Here is a 26,197-nt window from a genome sequence, read left to right on the forward strand (position 1 = left end):
ATATTAGAGCAAAGCTCTTTGGAAAAACATTCAAAGATTTATACAAACATTAAAATTATTAAAATAATTTTGTGAAATGACGAAATATTATTTTACAGAACAGAAAAATGTCTTAAAGATGTTTAAACATATTACAATTCAGCCAATGTCTCATTTGAGTAATATTAGAAACCAAATCTAGAAGTCCTAAATCATTTAATACTTTCCCATTATTCTCATCTCCACTAAGATATTATACAATATTCTCTCCTCTAAAGCAAGGATGTTACTTACCAAATTTTTCTAAAGTTTAAGTTATATAAGATTTTGTGGTAGAAATCTACAAAAATGAAGATTCATTTATGAACATTATTGATTCAAAAAATACCAAATAACTACTATATGGCAAGCACTATTTAAGGTAATAGGGACATAAAGTGAATAAAATAGACCTCCTTGTCCTCATAAGAAGTTTAAACTCTAGTTCAGGGAGAAAAGCCAAATGGTCATCAGTATCAAAAAGAAAAATGGGGCAGAGAGGAAACTGGTTAGGGGTGGAGGGAGAGAGATGGTTATTTAAAATAGGATGGTAAGAGAACAAAGACTGCACTGATGGGTGACTATAGAGTAGAGACCTTAAGGAAAGGAACCAGCCACAAGGCTGTCTAGGGGAAGAGCATTTCAGGCAGAGGGAAGAGCAAATGCAAAACCCAAGGCAAGAGAGCGCTTGATGGATAACACAGAGGTCAGACTGGCTTTTAAGCAAAAGTGAACAAGGGCTTTTGCTTAAAAGCCAGTAGTATATATATATATATATATATATACCAAACAAGTATAGGCTTGAAGATCATTGTAAGGACTTTGGCTTTTACTGTACATGTGCCTTCCAAACCATGATTTTTCTTAATTTTTACTCGTTGGGATAAATCATCATTTATTTCCCAGAGATTTAGTTTTTTCTCCTTGCCTTCCCATGTCTAGTAGGAAACTACAAGAATTCACTCTGTAAACCAACAGTTTGCACAGCGAAGATCAAGGAGAGGGTCCATAATTCTGCTTTCCTTATTACTAAAAATACATACTAACAAGCTAACACATCCTTTCAGTTTGGTGAACAAGTAGAATGCTTTCTCAATACATAATCCTATAAGTTCAAAATAGCAGTTTTATATTTTATTTGGCAGGTTTTTTTCTCTTGCTCCTCTCTCCCTGAAACTAAAAAGTTTTAATAATTGTGTATTATTTAAATGCTGCATGCCTAGTAAGTTAGACGTTTCTGATAAGATGACATAATATGCAAAAGAATCATTCGATTCAAATGTCAAAAAAATTATTTTCAAAGTTGACTGAATAATCTTAATTATGATGGGTTTCACAGTAAACAAATGTAAGCGTATCAAGTGTTGGAGTCCTCATTTATAAACTTTTTTTTTTTAACTTGGCCCAACAAGATATCATTTTAAAACCATTCTTAGAAATAAGTATTTAAAAACTACAGGACTAATATTTCGCTTTGTCATGGAAAGGGAGCAAAGTAAAATCTTCTTAGAACACCAGAGTAACTTCTTGAATAGAGAGGAACAACCATTTCCATGGATATTTCATCCTACACTAAGATTTGTAAAATTTTAATGAAAGCTTAAAGAAAAAAAACACTTAAGCAAGAAATCGCTATTCATTTACTATCACTGCTCGCTTTTCAGAAAGGAAAAATAAAGATACAATAATAAAAAACTTACCATAAAGGGTTATAAAAGAAAAACTCGAATGCACTTCTAGAAATTATCTTTGAAAATAAGAAAGTCAGTCACTGCTGTAATAGCTAATGTGGCACAATTTTTAGTTTAAAAATACTGTTATTGCCAATGTAAAAAAAAAATTATGTATCTAGAAGGGTCAAGCTGCTCCGTATTATCACTGACGTCCACGATGAACTAGTTTCAGCTATTTTAAAACTTAGAAAAGGGGGTTTTGCCTGCAAACTGGGTTCAACGGTACTGAAAGAAATAATTTTGCAAATTTCACCTTGTTCCACTGAAATCTAGTAAGCTGCGACCTCATTCACAACTTAATATTTCAAACTCCTAATTACAAGACTTACTACGAAATTTGAAAGAAAAAAAGTAACATGTCATTTTAGTACCAAACACTGATTCATTTCTTTAAAATAAGCAAAATCCTTGTTTAAAAAGTTCAAAAGACTTCCGATGTTAGGATTTAATGTTCTAAAACCCACTTAGCTGCGGACTACGTTCCAACCCGATGTACCCAGACGAGCTGAGTTCTGGCGGGTGAAGTACGCACAGAGCGTCGCTCCAAGTTTACCCTAGAGAACAGCCAGATAAGACCGCGGGAGGGGGCTGCACCTTTTCCCGCGTACCACCCTTGCCAGCTTCCTACACCGCTCCCCACCGGACAACGCCGTGACTCCCCCGGCGTCCGGTCCTCGGTCCCTGCAGAGCCAAGCGTGAGCCTGACAGCCCCCGGCAAGCCCGGCTTACCTTGAGGACCGGGGTCAGGTACTCAGCCACTTCCAGTGCCTTTCCCTTCACCGTGTTAATCACATTCTGCATCCTGGGGCCGGAGTAGCGGCCGGCCCCGCGTCGGAGAGGAAAGGGCAGCCGGGACAGTGGTCGGGAGTCAGAAAATGTCCCTGCTGCCGCCGACTCGCTTCAGCACCGGCCGGCGGCACCCGAGGGGACGGGACGCGACGGGAGGGACGGGACGAGGGGGAGGGGCGGCCGGCGCGGCGCGCAAGGGCAGGGCGCGCGCTCCTCGCGCTCCAGGCAGTGCGCGGCAGGCCGGGCCCAGCTGTCACCTGGCCGCGAGCGAGGGCGGCGGAGCTGAGCTGGAAGAAGAGGGCGCACGCGCACCCCTCGCCCTCGGGAGGAGTCTTCTCTGCCAGCCTTCACTCGAGCCCCTTCCGGCTTCCGCTTCTTACTCTCGCCCTCTCGCCGCAGCTACGCCGCCACCTGGGCCTCACGTGACACAGGAGTCTGCGGGCACGTGACGCGAGAAAGGCCGCGCTGGGGCGGGATCGGGTCGCTTCTCCCCTCCCTCCGGAAGCGTAACACTGAGCGCGCCTGCGCAATGGGCGCCAGGTCCGCTTTTTCCCAGTCGGGTCGTTATTGTGCTTTTTGTTCCGGAATAGGCGGGTCGGGTCCAAAGGCTTATTCGCCTTTCTTTTTCTCCCATAGATTCTCCGCGTATGGACCCTAAAAGCTACCGCTGCTGCTGCTGCTGCTGCGGACCTAGACAGTTACTGTCTCAGCTTTAGGATGTACGCTCTTCCACTGGAAGTTCTTCCAAGGGACCGAGGTAACCGCGCCCCCCGGGACAAAGAAGTGCGCGTGCGTTTGAGGGGAGGGCGCCCCAGGCGAGATGCCTCCTGCGCATGTGTGACAAGAAGGCGTTCCTAGATCGTGGAGGGAAAGCTGGCCTTCCCTAGTAGGGGAGGTGTCTCTTTGGCCTTGGTAGGTTTACGCCCCACTTGGGCTGTGGGCATTGGTATTTCCAGCCCATCTCTCACCAATCCCCCATGCACTGTGCACTATCCTTACTCTGGGTTGCTTTGGGTAGTTACCCGACCTGGAGTTTAATGGCCTTAACATGTCAAAAGAGGGCCTTAGAGTCATTGATTTCTAAGTCGTCTTCTACTTGCAACAGTAGTTCAGTATAAATTAATACAGTGTTTCAGATATTTCTATTTCGGTCATTATTGTACCGATATCTTCCCCAGCAAGCTCTTTTTCTTCCTCGTATGGAAAAGCTGCTACTGAGGAGAAAAATACAAATATGAAATTATCTTCTAGAGCAAAGTTGCTCGTAAGAATGAAAGTTAAAGAATCGCTTTTCTGCAGAATCCTGCAGTCCTAAAATGTCCTACCTTTGGCAGCACTTCTAACCTGGCTCTTGCCTTTTCAGTCTCTAGAGTTCCCCCTCCTATCAAATTTTGACTCTTTCCTTTCCTTTCCCCATAGTTTATCTTGTACTCCCCAACTTTTTTGCTTTGGGTATAGCCATAACCAGACATCTAAAAAATTCCTTTTCTGTTCTTCACAAATCAATGGTATTTGCATTATGCTTAATCTGCCAGCAGGGTTGCTCATGAACTTGTTCTTCTCTTTAAGGCAATTAAAAAACAGTGGAATGGAAAGGAATTATTGTGGTCATCCCATGTTAAGCGCCTCTTCAGCAATGTATACATTCCTGCTGGGGGCCATATTCATTGCTTTAAGCTCCAGTCGCATCCTACTTGTAAAATATTCAGCCAATGAAGGTAAGTTAAGATTTGGAATATGTATGGAGCACTGCCATCTAATCACACTTTATCTTTCTTGTCTTTAGTTTCCCTTGTGTGTAAAATGGCGATAATACCCTTAAAAGTACTCTGCTTCATGTCAGTGATAAAGCATGTTTAAATTTGGTTCTTTAAACTTGCATTCCTTACCAAGAAAAATTTTTGATGCTGAGTGAAACTTGGGTCAGTCAAGTACAGGATCAAAACCTTTGCAGAACAGATCATAACATCTGACTGTTGGTTTAATCAACAGGTGTTTCTGGGCCTATAGCAATATATATTATAACTTATTTTGAAATAGACAGGAGATATATTTGGTCACCTGGCGTTTGTGAGGTACTATTTTAAGTACATTATCAATGGAGCAGTACAGGTTATTAGCTTTGATAAATACATACTCAGGAAATCTTTTATTATTCTTAATGTAAGAATTTGTATTTAAGCAGTTTAATTCCACAAAACTGTGTTGAGAACTTCTCACTAGTTATTGAGTACACGTAAAATCATGACATCATGATCGTTAATGGTCTGCTTGGGGAGTCAGATGTGTACATAAGTCTCTTTTTTCAGTTAACATTTCTCTGCCAGGCGCTGGGCTAGATATTAATAGGAGGGTTCAAAGTGCATAAGATATAGACTTTATTCTCAATGATTCACAGATTATTAGAAGAGAAACACATGTAAATGCATCATGAAAATACAGTATAATAAGTGCAGTTCTATACCAAAGATACAGAGGTAGTTTTACATAGAAAGTGATATATTCTGTCTGGGAGAGCATGACTGTGAAGCAGTCAGGGAACACACTTCCCTGATAAGGTGACAGTTGATCCACAAGAAGACAAGGTGGGCAGAGATATTCAAAACAGAAGCAACAGCCTATAAAAACGAACAGATGTATTAAAAAAGCAGGATGGATTGTGAGAATGTGTAGTTCAGAATTACTGAGCAAAAAGTTTTAAGGACTTGGACGAGGGGGGAAGGAGTGCTTGGCCAGAGAGGGCAGTAATGATCAGAGAGCTGAGGACTTTATATGTCATGCTAAGCATCTGGGGCTTTATTCTCTAGGCCCTAGAGTCTGGGGGACAGGGAATACTTGGAGGAATATAAACGGCAGGGTAAGATGAGAAAGACTATTATGGTAGCTGGATGGAGAATGGACTAAAGGGGAAGAGAAGTAGCCAGTTAGGGGGTTATTACAAATTCAAGCCACAGATGATGAAAACTAACCAAGGCTTTTGAAGTAGGAATAGAGAAGAGAGGATAGATTCAAGAAATATTCTAAACATAGAAAAGACAAGACCTGGAGAATGTGTGGAATGTGGAGATTAAAGGAGATGAAGTACTGGATAGTTCAGAGGTTTCTGGTTTGGATGCTGAGTAGATCAATGATGTTCTCAACTGAGATGTAGACTAAGGAAGGAAGAGCAGGTTGGACAGAGCTCAGAGAAATTAACAGTTTTAGCTCTTGTACCTTCCATGAGGCCGGGAGCTGTGTCCTTGTTTACTGCTGTATCCTGCAGTGTTTAGCACTTCACACATGTCAAGGAAATGCCAGTTAAGTGAATAAATAGGAGATAGTTATTCATATGGATATGTTTAGTGAGCATTAAATGTTCCAGAATACAGATTTGGAAACATTAATATTAAACTGACATTTAAAACCCAAGGAGCAGAGGGCTCACTCAGGGTAACCACACAGAATGAGAAAATAACAAAGAGCCAAGGATAGAACCCCAAGGAATGCCAGCATTTAACAGGAGTGCTGACACTCAGAAGGACATTAAGAAGGAATTAGAGAGATGAGAGAGCTAAGTGCACATGACTTACAGAAGGGAGTTTGACTGGGAGGGAATTGCAACATCAGGATAAGATAAGGATTAAAACCCACTCTGTGGAATTAGTAATTAGAAGGTGTTTGGTAATCTCAGGAACTAGGTAGTTGGAGTACTGTGGTGGGATCAGAAACCAAACTGCTTGGGGGCAGGATCTGAGTGGAAAGTGGGTACAGTGGAGATAATGAATATTGACACTTTTATGGAGATTAGGAGGAGGTATGGTAGCTGGAGGGGGAGGATCTTATATTTTATTTTTTTTGGTTGGGAGTTTTGAACATATTTGTAGGAGAGGAGAGGAAGCCAGTTAATAGAAAGATAAAGGAGATATACTGAAGCCAGAGGAAATACTTATTGGAGCAAAGCCCCTGAAGAGAAGGGAAGGTTTTAATGGGGAGAATGGGTGAATAGTGGGGCCACGGCTCCTCTCTCTGGGAGTGAAGGGAAACCAATAAGGATGAACATGGTGCCGATAAGGTTGGAGTGTGGGCAGAAGAGTGGAGAGAGGTCACACCTGATGCTGTGATACGATTTGGGATCAACCATAAGAGAAATGCAAGGAGAAAAACAAAAACGGTGAAAAGCAAGAATGAGTTAAAGAGCAGTGACAAGAGATTGAAAGTTGTGATCTGAAGCCGCCCATTTGTGTGCATGCGTGTTTGCTCATGTGTATCATGCTAGAAAGTAAAGCAAAGTATTGTTGGAGGATAATGGAATGTGATTTCAGTATAGCTTTGAGCTCAGAAAAGGGAGGAGGAGATGTTTTTAACTAAGCTTTGAATGATGGAGAAAGTTTAACAGGCAATTGAGTGCCTACTAAGTGCAGAACACTTAACTGCCAGGTTTAGGATGTCTTACAAGACATGATCCCTGTCTTGTAAGAAGCTTACATTTTAAGGGTAAGACATACAACGTTAAAAATAACTATAATACAATGTTACAAGTACTGTTATAGAGGTTTATAGGTAGTGTTACCCGAAAACTGGGTTCACCTCTTGGTAGGTGTTGAGTCAAAAGACACAACCAAGCCGAAGATCGGGAGAAGGAAGGGTTTATTATTACTTGTAGTAAGTAAGGAGAACACCGGGGAGCTTTCCCAAAGCAGTGTCTTCCCAAACAGCAAAATTGGGGAAGTTTTAAGCTAAAGGGTACATGCATTTTATGGAGGGGCTTGGGTGGTTGACAGAATCCAGCTTTAGTTGATTGAAGTCAGGAGGGTCAGAAAAGGTCAACATCATCATCCAGTTCTAGTTGATCTGGTGGCTGAGCACTGCAGGCTCATCTTTACCATTGAAACTGAACTGGGAGTCTTTACAACTGATACATTGTCTTTGCTATTGTCACTTCTCTTGCTGGATAACAGTTTGTTCCTGCATTCTTTTGTTCCCTTAAGATCCTTAATTACTGAGACCTGTTCAAGGACAAGCATTATGGCCAGGCTTAAGTCACAAGATGGCTTAGGCCAAAAATGGCTTCTCTTATGTCAAGAAAGCCACGCCTGGTTCTCTTTCTCCGGGGACCCCCTACCCTATCTGTTTACACTAGTGCTACAGGATCGGAGATGAATAAAGGATTGATTATGCATAGGTTGTGAAGGTCAGGGAAAACCACAGAAAAGAGGAAGAAAGAGTGTTCTGGGGAGCAAGAATGTCGAGCTGGCTTTTTTCCTTTGTACTTGGCCAGTTTTGGTTTTTCATACGACAACCAAGGGAAACAAGCAAATATTTTTGAGAAAATGCATTCCTCAAAATAGTAACTAATAAAATTTATGTTTGTCCTTGGCAAAATTATAGAGCAAGTTGTTAGCAAAAGGAGAGAAATAACAGCTAAGTCAAGATATACTAACCAAACCTCATTTCTTAATTAGATTGACTTGTAGGTTGGGATATAGCTTCCTGATTGGTCAGTGGGTTTGGATGTGTCAGTGTGTTTGTCCACCGAAGAGCCCTGGGCCAGTTGCCTCTTGCCTCAAGCCACTTCCTTCTGTTACCACAACATACGTTTTGTCCCAGAGTGCCTAACAAATATTGTTTTCCATGTGTACCGTGATATGAAACAGATAGGAAAACTCTGAGTTAAGGGAATGTCACAGACAGAGTGTACCTTGATTTAAGCAAGGCAGACAAGTCACACAAGAGGAATCATGAGCTGGGTAATAATTCAGCCACCTAGATTGATAGCTGTTTGATTAGTCAGGCCCCGATTGTTAGTTAATGGTCAACTTAGAAGGTGGTCTCTAATGCCATGCCACAAAGCTTTCTTCACCTGTAGCCCTAGCCTCCTCAACACATTTTTCAGGAACTTGAAGGAAAACATGAGAGGCATATCTCTCAATTTCAAGGATAATAAAACGCTCAATGAGGTAAGGATAGCTAACACATTAGGTGAATTGATTCAAAAATCCAAAAGAGCCAAAACCAACTGGATGAAGTTTAATATAACCAGTATTAAAGTCCAGCTTTTAAGTTTAGAAACAGCTCTAAATTGTTTACTGTATGTAAGCATTATATAGAGCAAAATTTATAATTTAAAAACATTTCTGTTACATTTCAGAGAACAAATATGATTATCTTCCAACTACTGTGAACGTGTGCTCAGAACTGGTGAAGCTGGTTTTCTGTGTGCTTGTGTCATTCTGGGTTCTAAAGAAAGGTGAGTCTTGAAATGGTACTATATACTGGTTAAAAATCACAGACTCAAAGAATTTTAGAACTGAAAGGAACATTTTATATCAGTTAGCCTAGCCCATTAATTTTATATATGAGGATACTAAGATACAAATAGAAATATGGTTACTCATGTTTTGCAGGTGAGGAGCAGACTCAGAGAGTAAGTAGTAAGTGTTAGTGTGGTGCTGGGTAGGAGGGGGCAGAGCCTGGACTCCACCCACATGTCCTAGCATCCCGTCCACTGTGCTGCCTCTTGACTTGTTCCTGTGGTGGGTCACACAGCGAGTTAGTTTTTATTCAGATTCAGGATTATCTAAATCACTGCTGTCTGACGTGATATGTAGCATACTGCAAAACAGTCCCCATTGCCTTTAGGGGGACAGCATAGCGCTTTGGAGTCAGAGAGACTGTATTCTAGGGCAGATTATTTTACTTTTCTGAGCTCCAGTTTCATCAACTATCAAATAAGTATCAAATAAGGGTACAAATAGTATCAAATAAGGGTACTAATCCTTCCTCAGATCAAAAGTATGTACCCTTTTGTGGCTATTAATTCCCCAGTTATTGAACCTCAGCTCTCTCTACTACTTTGATCCACCTTCCCACATGAGGTAGACATAGAATTTACACTATTAAAGGGCTTGCCCAAGAAGATGTCTCTTCATTCTCAGAGGTTTCAATCTTTGCAGAGTTTCTAGTTAGTGGAATACATTTCTTAATCTCACGAAATTTATGAAGTATTTACAGGGGTTAGACTTAAATTGTTTTCTATCTTTTCATTTTATTTTACTTTCTCCATTATAGTACCTTCTTAAGTTTTTGTAAACCTAGAGATAGGAGAATAACTCATACTAGGATGAGTAAAAGTTAATTTTCTCTACTCCCCTATATATAAACTTTCACTTAGTATCTCCCTTTCCTGATTCCCTCACCCACCACAGCACCACCGCCCCGGCCCCCGGAAAAAGAATCCCAGCATGAACGCTACATTTTTCGTTCCACTTATTTTAATTTGTTGATCTCTCTTGGCTTTATGCTCAGAGTAGTAAGAGAAAACATAAGTGTGTCCTGAGTTGCCTTCTTCAGTAATACATCTGTCTCAAGTTAGCAGGAACTAAGAAAATCAGTATTCCTAAAGTGTTGCTGTTGTCAGAGATGGGCACGGTGGTGGGGTGAAGAAAGACCGTAATGGAATCCTGTGTAGTCCTTGATTTCTCAAGGCTAATAATCACTTATGAAAGCACGTTCATGAAGTCTCTTTTAAAGAATTATATCAGAAATTAAATACAATTTACTTTCTCTAAAAATATGTGTAGTCTCGTCAAGCTCATATATTTATTGCTGTATTTCTTTCTTTAGAAGATCATCAAAATAGAAACTTGAGATGTGGTTCCTGGAAGGAATTCTCTAATTTCATGAAGTGGTCCATTCCTGCCTTTCTTTATTTCCTGGATAATTTGATTGTCTTCTATGTCCTTTCCTATCTTCAGCCTGTAAGTAAATAATGACAAAGAAAACAGCATTGAAAAGACAGAGAAATAAATCCTGGAACTAACCTTTCTCTTTTTTTTAAAAATCGTTTTCCTTGGCACTGTTAGTTTCTCATTGCCTCACTGGCCTTCCTGAGGTTTGAGCAGAATCATCTGAGCACTGACTTACCAATCCACTTGCAAGACTCTCCCGCTGTGAAAGATAACTATTAAACTGTGCTGACTGATTGGTGGGAGCTGCTTCCTGACCACTGAATCTAGAGCCATCTCTCTCTGTGTAACCTTAACCAGTCTGCCTGTTTTCTGAGCCATCCTGTGGTCACCCACCGCTAATATTAATCTCAACATTCAGGACCTCCAAGCAGACTCCCGTGATTAACTCAGAAAATTATACGCTCAGTGTACCGCTCTTTCTTACACTTGTTTTAATGTGGTGTATATGTATTCTTTTGGTATGATTTTCGTTTTCTGTTAGTCCTGTCATTTAACCAAGTTCTTTAAGGGTAGAGATTATATCCTCCCAATCTAAATGCTATCCATAACTGATAATACTAGGTATACTTCTCATGTCTCCTGGCATCCCCTATGCCAATTTAGAGAGCTGTTAGTAATCAGAATTAAAGTTTCGTCTTCTGCTTTTACCTATTACTCAGTTTGGATCACGTGTATATTTTCCCCTCTATATTTTCATTTTATAAAATGAAGGTATCTATTGCCACATTTAAGAAAATGTGTTTTAATTTTCTTTAAAGAGAAACTTCAGGCATTTTGATCATAAATAGAATTTCTGTTGACACTAGTCCTCTATTTGAAACCTCTGAAGTATAGCCAAATCAGTGTGAAAGTGGGATGAAAAGGAGGGATCAAGAGGGCACTGAGGTAGAAAACAGGAGTTTGATTCTTTTGCACAATTTAAAAGATGAGAACCAGGCAAGGCCAAACTGCTCTGTAAAATAGAATAGTGTTACCATACCGGCCCAAAGGCAAGGACCTGGGCCAGGGGATCACCTGAAGTTGCTTTCAGCTCTGTGATCCATTTTATTAGTAAAAGTTCATTCCATTTAAAATGTGTCCTCTCCTAAATTCTTTCACTTTGTTTTTCAGATCTGAGAATTCCTCCCAACAACATAATTATTCACATTCAATAAAGTGTATATTTGTTGTGTTTTATTTGTATCCAACAGACTAGCTCTAAATTTATATCCCTTTGCTAAATCCCTAGTACCAAAGCAGGAGTGCAACTTCCTGTTCTTACAGCTTATTGCTTTGCTCTTCCTTCCTGATTGTGTACAACCACAGATATTACAAAATAAATTACTTGGCATACATGTTCTGTGTAGTGCTATGCCCAAGCCTAGTTGGAAAGAATTAAATAGAGATGCATGGAAGTTTGGGGGCAAAGAGCTGTGATATTTTATTTATTCTATACTATTGCCTGGACAGAGTGGACACAATTCCCCAGGCCAGCAGGCTGTTTTGTTAGGTACATTTGCAGCGCTGTAACTGATTGATCAGAGCCGCCACTTCCCCACTCTTAACCAGCCACATACTTTTCTTATCTCCTCTTACTTGTCTCCTAACCAGGGGTTCACAAGCATTCGTCTGCAAAGAAAACCTTAAAATAATGGTTCCCGTAAAAATTCAGTAGAAAAAGAGCAATATCGTATTCTTGGAATTTTTGCTAGTTGTTATTGGATTTTACTCTTATTTCTTTAATTCAGCTGCATATTAGTCGTGTTTGCTGGTTGTATAAGATTGTGGATACACTTTAGGGTTTGGTCAATTTAAAGTGACAGCAAGGAGGAAGGCAGTAGGATTTGTTTTTAGAAATTATTAATATTGTCAGATCCAATTATGGGGGCAGTGATAAATTTCATATTCTCTGGGCCAAAATGTATATATGTTCAGATTAATATTCTCATGTGTGAAATTTGACTAAATTCACAAAAGCAAACCTTAATAAAATCTGGCTAACACCTTTCTAAGTGTTTAGAACAATGTGAATAGATCCAAAGGACTGTCAAATACAAGTTTGGTAGTGAATCACTGGTATTGAATCACTACAGTTCACCCAGGTAAATTGATTTAATTCCTAGAGCGTTAAAAACGCTTAAAAACCTATACCTCCGTCTTCTTAATGTATAAATGGGCCTAACAGTACTTGCTTTCTCTCTACCCACAGAATCAGTGTTAAAAGTCTCTGAGAGCTTGAAAAAGTATGCTTTATAATCATTGTAACCATTATTTCTGGACCTAAACCTATAGAGTTTGTAAGTATTTCCAGATCTGCACATAAAGATTATTACACAGGCGTTTGCTGAATTTCAACACATTTTCAAAGCCTGTACAATAATTTGATCATATCTACGTAAGTTTAACGAGCAATAAAAATAGAATTTAATCCTCTAGTGAAGTAGCTGCCCTAATAACCCCTCTGGGTTTTGACCAAAAAGCTTTTTTTGTCAGGTGAACTTGCACCAAGCTGGGAGATTTCTGAGGTCAGTGCTTTGCTTGGATTGTAACTCTATCTTCTCTTTCTTTCTAGGCCATGGCTGTTATCTTCTCAAATTTTAGCATTATAACAACAGCTCTTCTATTCAGGATAGTGCTGAAGTAAGTAACTTGTTGTGAAAGCATATATCATAGTATAAAATGGCACCGCCTTGTTTCAGATGATATACCCTCTGAATCCCAAGGCCAGGATTTTATTCCTAATTTGCTTTGTGTGTTGGGCAAGTTGTTTAACCCATCTGGAAAGCAGCTGCAGTGTTAGCCTGTCTAAATCCTCTGTGATTCAATGTTTGAAATGTTTTTTCTTAGCATCTCAAAAAAAAAGAGATGATTGGGTTTTAATTATTTTAATTTTTAGTGCCAGATCTTCAACAAAGAATTCATTAGCTTTATTTTTGCAGATTCTCTGTACACTAATAGGGAACCAAGAAGTTCCTAAGATTAATATATTTGTTATTTGGAGTTTGGAGGTGATAAAAAGTGGCAAATTCCTTATTAAACTCCTTGAGATGACTACGTGATTTAAGCTCTAACTGGCAGAGGATTTGCATGAGGAATCTAGTTAAAATTACGATTAATAAGAGTGGACTTATTAAACTTTCCAAGTGCTATCACTAATTCATCTCCAGGAGAACGTTTGAATAAAATAAACATTTTTAGTTTAGATAGGCTCTGCTGCAAAGCAAAGGCCAGAATGTCCTAAGGTGATACAGGATCTGGGTACTTAACTCCAGTTTAATTTGTTATTTATGATGATGATGATGAAAATAAAATTAACTTCTTGTTACATTTGTTGTGATTGTTTTTATTTTAATTTTACATTCACATTCTCTTTTTAATTTGTTTCTCAATGTGCTATGTCATAGTGTGTTTTCATAATTGATGTGTACAGAAGGATGAAGGGCTTGGTACATAGGCACTCAGTAATTATTTGTTGAATCCCGTGATGCATTCAGTACATAAATTATATGAAATTCTTGAAAGGTTTTCTTTTACCCTGAGGAAACATTCAATTTAATAGTTGATGTAAGAGATGGGAAAAAATGAACATAGCATTTCATCCAATTTAAATGTTAGAGTCACTGAAATTTGCTTTTGCTATCACTTTCTTCATTTTATTTATGAATTGTGAGAATAATTCAATTCAACTAGCAAGTTAAAGAATGCTAATCCAAAAAGACATTTTAAAGTCTTTAAAATCAGCACGAAAGTCACTTTGTAGGATAAAAGTTGGCTTCTGAGAAAACATATGTAAGCAATAATATTTTTATATTGATTCCTGTGATAAAATTAGGGATGCACTTCCATAAAGGAATAATTGTTGGCTCTGACACATAATAAAATACTCACTATTAATAGGGGAGCGATGGTCTCAAAAACATGTATATTTTTGGTTTGTTTGGGGCTTTTTTTTTAACTTTTTTTTTAAGTAAAAAAATTTTTTTTTTCCTGTGAAGTGACAGTTTATGAGTACACATGGTATTATACTTAAGTATTATATAATATATAAGTATTATGTCAAAATTAAATTAATAACTGAATTTACCAAAGAGAAGTTTAAAGGTATGTATTTCCTGTCTTGAAATTGGCCAGTAGCTCTAGCTATGCCCAGAGTTGGTTGTTTTTTTTTTTTAATGACCCCAGAGCATGAGCAGGGCTGTGGGCCAAGGTGAGGGGCACTTGGAAAAGCCCTGCCCAGGGTGGCCCAACTGCCATGTGGGCAGCTGCGGGGGGAGGCTCTCCACCAGTGACTAGAAAACACTAAGGTCTCCTCAGGGCCTTTCTACCCTATTTCAACTTAACCCCACAATGACCCCATGAGATAGGTGCAGTTAGGCTGAGTCTGTGCCTGGAACCCAGAGCCACTAAGCATTTTGCAGCCCTCGGGCAGCTCCCTTTGGCTGTAGAAGAGGGAGGGAGTCTAGGTGGATAGGCTGGAGGCAGAGGGGCAAACGACATTATGAACTACAGTTCAAACTTTTTTTTTTTTTTTTACATATTTTACCTCTTAATATTCAGAGCAGTAATATTGATTCTTAGGCATGTGTTTGCTTTGTTGTTAATACCACTCTGTTTTGAATCCTTAGAAGTTCTTCAGATTAAAGAAACAATAAAATCACTCCATTTTTATTATTTCCTCAAGCGCTTAGTTCCCGGAATGGGTCTTAGTTTGACTAATTCACAAATCAGCACTTGAAGCTACTCTAAATAGTAGAGCTAAAATGTGATAATAAATCTAATAATGTCTTTTATGGGAATGCCTTTTAAGTATTACCTATTATTATATTTTAAAATCAACTTTGTTCTATTTTGATCTTTTTGTTGGTGGTAGTGTATGTTGTTTGTTTGTTTTTCCGTATTTAGTCTACTCTTTGTGAGTCATTTGGTGGTGTTTTGCCCGTGGCAATAAAATTTTGACCTAAGAATAGCTTGAGTTCTATCACAAGTTCTTAATTTGTTTGCCATAAATAACTCATTTAGAATATCGAAGCTCTTGTCTTATACTTGACTCTAGCAGAGCCATCAAATACCTTTCCCATACAGGTAAAGGATATAAGGCTATACAGGTAGAAAAAAATAAGTCCAGTGAATAATGTAAAACTTACTTGTAAGAATTTGAAAGTGAGAAAAAGTGAAAAGTGTCACCATTCAAATGTCTTATTCTAAACCCCATGTGAATGCATAGATTTCCTCCTTGAAGTATAGTTACTGGTTCAAAGTGGAAATGTGGCAGGCATGCCTCAAAGCCCTATTGGTTTGCTCTTAAGACTTGGCAAAGTTGTATAATCTTGTTTGCTAGGCTTTAGGGAATAATAATGTCAGCCTGAACATCGAGATTTGGGAGATTAGAGAGCAAAACCAAGACCAGCACTTATTTTTACCTAAAGAATGTATATAAGTTTCTCTGATTTCTTCAAAGGGAAGGGAAAAAATTATTAAAAAACACATTTTGAAACATATGTTGGATGTCTTGGAAGTTACGGTGAACTTTACTTTCTGAACCAGCAGAAAAAATAAAAGTGCCACTCGGTAATAACAAGCATTTCTCCAAAACCATTCATTCACTTGATAAATATTTATAATTTCCCATGATAAATCTGCCCCTGGTCACTCTCTGTGCTATTTAGAAAGGTATGATGCATGGTTTCTTGAAAAAAGTTATGTCTTTCCACTTAAATATTTTCTTGCTCTGCCTTGGTTTACCACCAAATATGGTAGAAATGCTCTTATCTGACACAATTTGGACCTAATTGTTGAGTTACTAGGAAAACTCAAAGTAGGGATGTCATTTAAAATATATATACTTTAGACAGTTTAACTTAAGGTATGTAAGTGTCGATTTATCATTCTTTTGATGAAGAGCCTAAGACCTTTCCTTTGCATACGTGTGGGGTTTGCTGATTGGAGTTCTTTGGCTTCTTTCTTGCTTGAACCTACATTCATTACACATTATCTGTGGTTTCTGGTTTCAATTTCTTTATAGTGGAGCAAGCCTTAAATATATTTTTAAAGTAGATTCTTCTGGATTTTTATTATTCATTCCCTAAGCTTAAACTAACCTACCTGTACCTAATTCAAAGGCAGTTTTTTTGTCTTGAGATTTGCCTTTAATCCTCCCAAAGCATTCAGCTTAGTTTTCATGAAAACAGCAATCCTTTTCATTCACTCATAATTTATGATTTCTGTAATCATTAGAATATATAATTACAATAATGAGGTCACCTGGCAAAAACACGTTTTGGAACAGAGACTCTGTGAGCAAACAGTTCACTTGGGAGCAGAGGCCTTGAGGTTCAGCAGCCTTCCAGCCAGAGGCATTCAGCTCTGCACATCAATATGAATGTTTTACTGGGGCAGTGGAGAGGTCGGTTAAGTGAGTTTCTACTGTTGCATCCCCTAAACTGTAAGGAGCAAACGCTTTCGTGCCTAATCAGTCATCATTTATAAGAGTGCAGATCCTCAGCTGACTTTATAGGATGATTTATTGTTTTATCTTCTTTGCTGAAAATCTATTTTCACCCTAATCCTTAATAATTTTTACCTTCCTAGAACATTATCTTGAATGAGTAATTATTTGCAGTAGGTACCGTTTAGCTTATTTAAGGCTTTATTTCCTTGGATTCTTTTTTCTCCATGTCAATATTAGTGGAAAATCTATAGCCGTCAGAATTGAAAACTTCTAAAGGACCTGTAGAGTATATCATTGCCTCATTTATCTTGACATAGAGTACTTGGTTATATAATGATTTTTATAAATTGAGCACCCATTTTTCATCTCTGTCTTTTCGGTTTCCGTTCCATTTGCCTTCTACTACTAAATGTGTACCACCTGCACCTTCAGCAATGTTTGTGACTAGCTGACAGTTTCTGACCTCATGGACTCTAGGGCTATGTTGGTCTCATCACTGCACGCTAGATCCGGTTATATGGAAGTGTATACGCGAGAAGACCTATAGGGAGCACAGGTGTGCTGCTGTCTGTGTGTGCTGTCTGTGCAGTTAGCAGTTTCACAGCATGAAGCTCTATGGAAGCGTTGGTGAAATCAGACATATATTCCTGTACAGAGGCATCCTGGGAACTCAGAATTACACTTAAGAGGTGCATTGGTCCAGAAGGAGAATTTACCAAACCATGGCTCAGACTCCTTCCTTGCTCTTTCATAAATACATGACCTTAGAGAAGTCAGTTAACCTCTGAGAACCATTTTCTCCCCTAGAACAGAAACTGCCTGACCCATAGTAGGTGCTCAAACAAAGGCTCCAAAATTCTTACAACTTCACTTCTCACCTGTTGCTTTTCACGTCTGCCTTTGCTCATGTTACTCTCTGTTCTTGGTGTGCCTCTTCTCCACCTGACTAATCGATCTTCAAACTTGAAGATGTTGTCCCCCCCCCCGAAGCCTCCCTGGATGCCCCCACCTGAGTCCCATACCCCTCTTTCCTTAGTCAATGTACCTTGTAGCCTTTGTGTAGACTCTTGCCTCTTCCTGGGTATATTGCCAACTCCCTTTTCACATGACAAACTTCAATTTATTTTTCATCTTTCAGCTTAAGTGTCATTTCCTCTTCAAAGCAATACCTGACTCTATTTGCAGACTCAAGTGTTGTTCCTCAGTGTACCCCAATTGTTCTGTGTATCATATGTCACACATTATATTGTCATCATTTAGTTCCATGGCTCACTCCCTATTAAAGTGTAAATTCTTTGAGGATGGAGACCAAGTCTTTTTTCTCTTCCCAGCATTCCTGGCACATAGTTGCTGCTTATTAAATGTCTGTTGAACTGAATGAATTTGCAAAATGGAATAATAATCATCACATCCTCCATATCTGAAAAGTTTGTTGTTAGGCAAAATAAGGAAATAAATAAAGCATTGTTAGGATTTCATCAACTGAAACACTGAAAATATTTTTTTCCTTGCCTTATCAAACAGTTTGCTGTATAATACTTTATGATCAGGCCATGAATCTGGGAACTAGCTTCCTCCTTAAGTCGTTTCTGGGTCATGAATACCTTTGAAAATTTGACAAATCTTTGAAGGATCACCTGGTGGGGGTGGGGAAGGCCAGGAATTCGCCTATGTAGAAGATTTGGTACACACTGCAAGAATTCACAGATATCAGAAGCTCGTCACATTTTTTCTGGTTCATGGAAACTAGATTGAGAATCCCTGCTATAACTTACTTTATCGCGAGATTAAAAAGTGATTGTACCAAACAACTAAGATCAGCTCCCAAGGTAGAAAGGAGGCTTAGTTAAACCTATAGGTTAAAAGGAAACTTAAAATGAGGAGAAATGACTGAATGGCCTTAAGGGACAGCTACTATAAAAGCAGATAAAAAATAAGTTCAAGAAGCAGACACACCCTAACAGGTTTCCTTTGAACTTGAGTTGTGGGGAATGCTGGCAAAAACAGTATGGTTCATGCAACCAAGTACTCAAGTGATTGAGTTTTCAGTAGACACAGTTGATAGGGGAGGAGGAAAAAAGACTAGTATTAAAATCTCTTTTTTCATCTTTGAACAGGAGGCATCTAAACTGGATACAGTGGGCTTCCCTCCTGATTTTATTTTTGTCTATTGTGGCCCTCACTTCTGGGACTGAGACCTCACAGCATAACCGGGCAGGACATGGATTTCATCACGATGCCTTCTTCAGCCCATCCAATTCCTGTCTTCTTTTCAGAAGTGAGTGCTCCAGAAAAGACAATTGCACAGCAAAGGAGTGGACTTTTTCTGAAGCTCAGTGGAATACCACGGCCAGGGTTTTCAGTCATATCCGTCTTGGCTTGGGCCATGTTCTTATTATAGTCCAGTGTTTTATTTCTTCGATGGCCAATATCTATAATGAAAAGATACTGAAGGAAGGGAACCAGCTCACTGAAAGCATCTTTGTACAGAACAGCAAACTCTATTTCTTTGGCGTTCTTTTTAATGGGCTGACCCTGGGCCTTCAGAGCAGTAACCGTGATCAGGTTAAGAACTGTGGGTTTTTTTATGGCCACAATGCATTTTCAGTAGCCCTTATTTTTGTAACTGCATTCCAGGGCCTCTCGGTGGCCTTTATTCTGAAGTTCCTGGATAACATGTTCCATGTCTTGATGGCCCAGGTCACCACTGTCATCATCACAACGGTGTCTGTCTTGGTCTTTGACTTCAGGCCCTCCCTGGAGTTTTTCTTAGAAGCCCCATCAGTTCTTCTCTCCATATTTATTTATAATGCCAGCAAGCCTCAAGGTCTGGAATACGCACCTAGGCAAGAAAGGATCCGAGATCTAAGTGGCAGTCTTTGGGAGCGCTCCAGTGGGGTAAGTTTGTGAGGATGCTGCTTTTTTGCCTGTTCTTCCCAAATTCAAAGTGTAGTTATACAAGAAAAGAAATAGATCAGTGCTGATTTGTCACAGGGCATATTGGATCTCTGTGACTTACCGTTCAACAAACATTTGTTGGTCTCCTTATGTATAAGGGCTCATGATAATGCTGTCAGGGGTTGAGAAAAAGTATAAATCACAGTCTCAAGGACTTTATGCATTAGTTGTATCATAGAATATTACAGTCACAGAACCAGAAGATGCATCACAGGTTATCTTGTCTAGTCTCCTAGTTTTACAAGTGAAGAAACAGACTCAGAGAGGCTAACTGGGTTACAGATAGTAAGTGAAAGAACTGGTACCAAACCCATGAGGTCTGACTCCTAATCCATTCATTACTCTTTCCACTCCACTGTAGTTGGGGAAACAAGCCTTATTCGTAAGAAAAGTTGATCTTTGACATTAGTAAGTCTTGTTAAATATAAGTCAAAAGCCTGGCTTCTTTCTTTTCCCTGTAGTTATTCATAAACCAGAGTGTGCCAGAAGGGCAACCTTGTTTATCTCGCTAAGGCAGTGGTTCCCAAGGTTCCCAAAAGGATCGCTGCAAATGCATGGTGATCTCTTGGAGGCTCAAGTTAGGAGATAGATATATATTTAAATAAAACATGAAATGGAGTCCTCTATCTAGGTTTAAATTTACAGTTTTCATGAACACACAAAATATGAGATAGTTCACACAATGAACATTTTACTCTTAGGGAAAGTTAACCTATTTCTTATTAGATAGAGTTCATGGCAGAGCTTCCCTCAGTAATGCCTCTGAAGTGATGATATTTACAACAGATTCTTAAGATGAAAAAATTAGAAGCCTGCTCTGATCTCAGTTAGAATATAGATTTAGAAATCCTGTATTCTTTTCCAACAGTCTCATAACACTGCTTGCCCTACTTTTTTAGGTAGAAGAAAATCAATGTAGGTAACAAGGCCTAGTTTATACCTATTTCTGCAGCCTTTAGTCATTTCCCTCCAAGACCAGCAGAGGCCGCTCCTTACTTTGCTCTTGTTAACTTTGAAATTCAAATGTACTGAAGTGCATTCCAATTTTTTATCTCATTATATGCCTGCGGTTAACTTTCCAAGAACTTATTTATTTCATTTAACAAGATTATAGTTTAATTTAAAAAAATCCATGATTTGTTAGTAAGGTTTCTCCTTAGTAATCATTAAAAATGGAACATTTCTAGTTTTGTCCTAATTAATTACTGATTTCATGTTTCCTTTTAGGATGGAGAAGAACTGGAGAGACTTACCAAACCCAAGAGTGATATTGAATCAGATGAAGATACTTTCTAACTGGTACTCAGATAGTTGGCAGCTCTCACAAACCTTATCTTCACATTTTCAGCATGTGTGATATTTATCTTTCCACTTTGATAAACCAAGAACATTTCTAAAGCATAAAACTCTTTGCATATATCTAACCGCTCCCTAAATAATTCCAGCCAAAGCTTAGAGTACCCAAAGGCTAAAAAGTTCTAAGGAAATGACATAAGAATAATAGTATGGAGACTGCATTAATGGCCTGGTACTTAGTAGGTCAAGATATATTTGCAGATTATTTTCCTTGTTCCTCCATTCCAGAAAATTTGTAATAATCATGTTAGCTGTACCCTATAAATATACAAATAGAGATCAGTTTGCCAGATATTCAGAATTGTGTAGTTTACTCTGCATGCCATAGTCTTCCCTTTTTTATCATTATAAATATCACCTAGGTTGACCCTTGAATTTTGAGGCCATGGAGATAGTCATTTTGTAATTAAAAAGCAATGAGACTCTAAAAATTTGGTTGAAGGATCTTAATAACCAGCCACAACATTGATTTGAGAGTAGTGTAGTCGGTGCTAAATTTTTTGACAAAGAAACAAATTTTTCAACAAAAATCTCAGAATTTTAATTTTTAGGAATTTGTAGGAAATCTTATTTTTAGTGGTTGTCTTTTGATGTTTTTCTACACAAATAAGCTTCAGTTTAGGTGAAAGTTGGTTTCCAGTCCCCACAGTTATCACTTGTATTTTTCACTTAAACCAGCCATGGTGGGTTTTTTCTCCTCAGTTTGACCACATCACTCTTGGATTATTCTATTTTGGAGACCTAATAAGCCACTTTTATTAGTTATTAAATAGAACTTATGACTATTATATATCTTTATATCATATTCTGTTCCTAAAGTTTGAGACACTGGCTTCAGAATCATGCCAGGTTATCAGTAAGACTATTGCTGAAGAGTTCTTTTAAAAGAGTCACTTTGCAAACAAATGACTTTGACTGAAATATGAATAGTATTACTCTAAAAAGAGGAAGGCCAGTAATAAATAAAGCACTTTATAGTAACCATATTTCACCCTTAAACTGCATGGTATTTTTTGAGGTATTTTTGCATGCATCCCGTTGAGTCTATGAGGTAGAGAAGTCAGGTGATAGATAATTTAAAAATGAGAAAACAAATGACTTGGCCAAGGCCATATAGCTGGATGGTGATAGGACAAGTGTTGGCTTCAGCTAATAGGCCTGTGTGTTTATAGAGCACTACACTGTAAATGTGAGCTTTAAGTTGTCGTTTTCATGCAGTCTGTACATCTCTTCTTTCCCCTAATTTTCATACAGATAAATATAAGATAATACTATTACATAATCCATCTGTGATATCCAGAACAATATGAATGGCAAGAGTTGGTGGAAATTTATAAATAAAATAACTATTAAACCCTTACCTTGTGTTGCCACTTTGTTATATGAGGTGGAATGCAGAGTATTTTTAGTTTCAAAACGTAATTTCAAAAGAACTTTTAAAACTGTCTCTTTTTCAGTAGATCTTGACTTCTGAGAATAGCAAAACTTTATCTTATCATAGGCGTTCCATCAGAGTAATGTGAAACAGGAAGATTATTATGGCAATTCATTTTAAAGGTAAAGCAAATCAGCTATAGGAAGACCTCACTTTTAAGAAATATAGCATACAAAACATACTTATGAAACACATAAAATTGCAACAATATTACTTGTGAAGGTATTGCCTACGGGATGTATTAAATAGCAGATCCCACTAATTCATGGAGATTGATTTTCTCATTTACAGTTGCTTTTTCACCCTCCTTTTCAGGAAAGCATTTATTGCCCAAAGGAAGGTTTACTCATGTTAATTTACAAATTAAGTAGAGAGAGGGAAGGAGCTGGAACTAAAATGTGAAGTTCTGATGTGGATGCACTGGAGTACAGTTGACCCCTCAACACAGGTTTGACCTGTACGGGTCCACTTATATGCATATTTTTTTTCAATAAATACAGTCCTATACGATCACCGGTTGGTTGAATCCTCGGATACATAACTGCAGATATGGAGGACTGGCTGTGGGACATGAGCATCCTCAGATTTTGGTCCGCAGTGGGTCCTGGAACAAATCCCCCGCAGATACCAAGGGACAACTGTATTTTGTGGGTGCAACTGTTTTAATAGGAGAGTAACTGAAAGGTGAGAGGTCTAGAAACCATATCCTATCATCTTAGGTGCTCTTGGATCAAGTGCATAATCTGGGGAGAATGAGTGCCATGCGGAAAAAGAAGTAGACTTCTTTCCTGTTCTAAAGAACAAGTTATAGGGTGATGGTTATTCTTTCCTTATAAGGAAGACTCTCCTAACAAATGATACTTTCCAATAACGGAGAAGGCCTTCCTGAAGAGCAGTAGAGAGTAGTAGTAAATTCTCGATCACTGAAGTGTTAAGGAGAGATTGTATCAGCAGTATGTTTTAGAAGAGATTCCATCATTGGTATAGAAGTTGGACTAAGTGATTTCTAAAGTCCCTTCCTATTTTTAGATTCTCTTCTAAGCAGTTTTGACCTACAACTAATGTGCTGAATAGCCTTTGGTTGGACCACAAGTATGGCCTGCAGTGACCTGATTCCAGCTCTGCCACTGGTCCTAGGGTCAAACTTCTATCCAGCAATGTGCCTAATCCTGAGGGGAAGCAGGATGTGGCTGTTGGTTATAGAGGGAAAGATGGCTTAGACCCAGATCCCAAATGCTTGGCCAGCTGTGTCCTGCTGCCATAGGTTTTCAAGGTCCATATGCAGAGGAGACTCAGGGCAGAGTTACTTTGTTTATAACTCTAAGGCTTTTTGCATCTGAATCCCCATGTGGAAGCCCTGTTGCTGGTGACCTGGGTTAGACTATGTGGGGCTGCAGGGAAACCTTTTGCTCTTGTACAGGCCCAACCTTGACCAGACACAGCCCAGGTCCTCCTTGGCAACTTCTCCTTTTACTTAAGTCCTGATTTTTCCTGCGAACTCTTACCATTCTAGTATGGCGAAGGGGCAGAGAATGTCAAACCCAAAGGAAAGAGAGTGGTTTTCCTTCTCTAAAGCCTAGAGCAGACTTTCTAAAATTGAGTAATATGTATCCCTCCTTTAAAGGAAAAAAAACCTCTCACAGATCAGTGTTGACCTTTTTTTCACTTTACTGTAATTTAAATGCATATGAACATAAAGTATAAACTTCTTGTAGTTTTTATATGAAAACCAAAACAAATTTACAATTAAAGTATAAAGCTATGAAAGCAGTAAATTTTCAATTCAAATAGAGGAGTTTAGTGAGAAGGTGATGTTTTGCTCACATGGAATCACAATAAACTCCCTAACAGATCTGCAGAACTTCTGTCCTCACTTGCTATTTTACTTGCTTCAAGCACCATCCTGTCTCTGCCAAGATAACTGAAACCTGCTGACAATGCTGGTAATGCATTTAATCCTGCTGGGATTTATCAACCCATGTCCCTAACAATCCCATACGGATGTGGTGTGGGTCAAGCTGCCAACTCCCATTGGCCGCGTTGCCCTGGAAAGATTTTAAAAACGTCAGCTTTATGTGTTCCCTGACGCTTTGAAAGAACTCACAAATAAAATTGCCTAGGCTTGGCACTGTTTTGAGGAGTACTTTTTTCCCTACAACATTCTTTGTTTCTTCCTCATATTCTTCTTGATTCACTCTTGATCATTTATATTCAATATTTTGCTAAAAAATTAACCATCCAGATTTTCAAATTTATTTGCACAGGAATTTGTGAATCATGCTCATAATTCTTTTTCTTATTTCCTCTTTTACTATAGTTCTGTTTTCTTTCTCATTTTTGATTTTGTGTATGAATGGTGTCTTGGTTTTTTAAAAAATAGGTTAATGAGCAGTTTCTAATTTTTACTTTATTAAAATTTATTATGTTCTGTTTTTCTAAAGTTTGTTTTGTTCTTTTTCCATCTTCTTCAAATGTATTTGTTTTCTTTCTTGCTTGTTAATGAACATGTTTATAACTAGTAGAAAAATTCCTTGGAGTAAGTAGACTCCAGGCCAATCCTCAAAGACTTTAAAATATAGCATTATCATTGTTATTTTTTCTAATTCTGTTTCGAGTCAAGAGTAGTGTCATTGAGGATTTTATTCATACTTTTGTTAGTTTCTAGTTTTTATACACTTGGTTGGAAAATGAGATCTGTGCTCTTCCTGTTGTTATTTGCATATTTTAATTGAATTTATTATTGTAGTTTGGCTCATCCTTTGTGTAAAAACTTTGAGAAAGTTGATGTTGGTTTGATATTTTGAACCAGTTTGAAAGTTTCTTGTCATATTTTAGATTTATTCAACTTGCATTTCTAGTCTGTTTCACTGCTAGTAGTTACTTCTACATTTTTAAAAGCAAACTTAGAACCTTATTTATAAATGTTTCAACCTCAAAAATTAAAATATGGTCATTGACTCCTTTCATTGAAAGATGAGGAACTTAGGTTATTACATTTCTTCCCAACTCCTAGTTTTTCTTAATAAGCTCTGAGAATTTTATCTAGGTCTGCTACGCTGTATTTCATCTCTTCTAGGACTCATGTTTTCACATTACCATCTCTGAAATTGGGGTGTGTTAAGCAATGGCATGTTAATATAGCTGCTGCCTCCTGGCAGTAATGAAATTGTCTTTGCTTGCACATGCAGGCATTTGGCACGTGCATACAACTTCTTGATGTTTCAGTCAACAAACCACTTAAAGACCATTTGAGGAGAGGATAAGAGTTCTGGTTGTTGTCTGAAAATCTTTCATTGGTACCTCCCGGTAAGATCAAGAACACGCCAGCATCACATTTTACAGAATGAGTGTCAATAGCTTGGAAGAAGACCCTGGAGACAGCAGAGAAACTCTCTTAAAATGCTTCATCACCATCACGTCTCCCAGTGGTGCAGGGAACTATCTGCCTGGAAAACCTCAGACATCTACGACTCTGCGTCAAAAAGTGATTCAAGAGATTCTGGCTCAAAATGGGAAGATATTCTAGAAATAGCTTAATTTATGTAACTTATAGTTTCCCTTTTTATGTAATCAGAAAATGCTACATGATAAATGCAAAGTCTTTAAAAGCTCTTTAAAAAGAGATATAAAATGAAAATTCTAAATGACAAGAAAGTAATATGTTTAATTGACAGTGTGTTTCTTAGCAGAACATGAAATAATGGTGTCTCTTAGACTTGATGTTGTCATGGATATGATGAAATTCGGAAGTTCT

General features: G+C 38.4%; 2 protein-coding genes across 5 annotated transcripts in view; one reads left to right on the forward strand and one right to left on the reverse strand.

Moving 5' to 3' along the window:
* Positions 1 to 2,977, reverse strand: part of ATG3 (autophagy related 3) — a 28,272-nt gene extending 25,295 nt beyond the window's left edge. The window contains exon 1 of the mRNA XM_061194170.1: positions 2,481 to 2,977. Coding sequence (XP_061050153.1) covers positions 2,481 to 2,552 — 72 coding nt within the window. The 5' untranslated portion in view covers positions 2,553 to 2,977. The remainder of the gene's footprint in view (positions 1 to 2,480) is intronic.
* Positions 2,978 to 3,039: 62 nt separating this feature from the next.
* On the forward strand, positions 3,040 to 21,361 carry SLC35A5 (solute carrier family 35 member A5). Of its 4 annotated transcripts, XM_061194165.1 has the most exons (8): positions 3,040 to 3,080; positions 3,177 to 3,297; positions 4,110 to 4,258; positions 8,668 to 8,766; positions 10,143 to 10,276; positions 12,819 to 12,886; positions 18,812 to 19,592; positions 20,880 to 21,361. In XM_061194165.1, the coding sequence occupies exons 3-8, from the start codon at positions 4,129 to 4,131 to the stop codon at positions 20,946 to 20,948; spliced, it is 1,281 nt and encodes a 426-aa protein (XP_061050148.1). In that variant the 5' UTR covers positions 3,040 to 3,080; positions 3,177 to 3,297; positions 4,110 to 4,128; the 3' UTR covers positions 20,949 to 21,361. The 4 variants fall into 4 exon arrangements, with proteins under 4 accessions (XP_061050148.1, XP_061050150.1, XP_061050149.1 ...); XM_061194167.1 differs by lacking the exon at positions 3,040 to 3,080 and having other exon boundaries at positions 3,092 to 3,297; positions 10,146 to 10,276; XM_061194166.1 differs by lacking the exons at positions 3,040 to 3,080; positions 3,177 to 3,297 and adding an exon at positions 3,318 to 3,452.
* The last annotated feature ends 4,836 nt before the right edge of the window (positions 21,362 to 26,197 follow it).

The sequence above is a fragment of the Eubalaena glacialis genome, chromosome 6, assembly GCF_028564815.1.
Source record: "Eubalaena glacialis isolate mEubGla1 chromosome 6, mEubGla1.1.hap2.+ XY, whole genome shotgun sequence".
In the NCBI taxonomy this organism is placed as follows: domain Eukaryota; kingdom Metazoa; phylum Chordata; class Mammalia; order Artiodactyla; family Balaenidae; genus Eubalaena; species Eubalaena glacialis.

What these genes read in the sequence shown, in the direction of transcription:
- SLC35A5 (XM_061194165.1), top strand. Translation starts at nt 4,129, where the DNA reads ATGGAAAGGAATTATTGTGGTCATCCCATGTTAAGCGCCTCTTCAGCA. An exon ending in AAAATATTCAGCCAATGAAG is followed by an intron (nt 4,259 to 8,667) that starts GTAAGTTAAGAT and finishes GTTACATTTCAG; the next exon opens with AGAACAAATATGATTATCTT. An exon ending in CTATTCAGGATAGTGCTGAA is followed by an intron (nt 12,887 to 18,811) that starts GTAAGTAACTTG and finishes ATCTTTGAACAG; the next exon opens with GAGGCATCTAAACTGGATAC.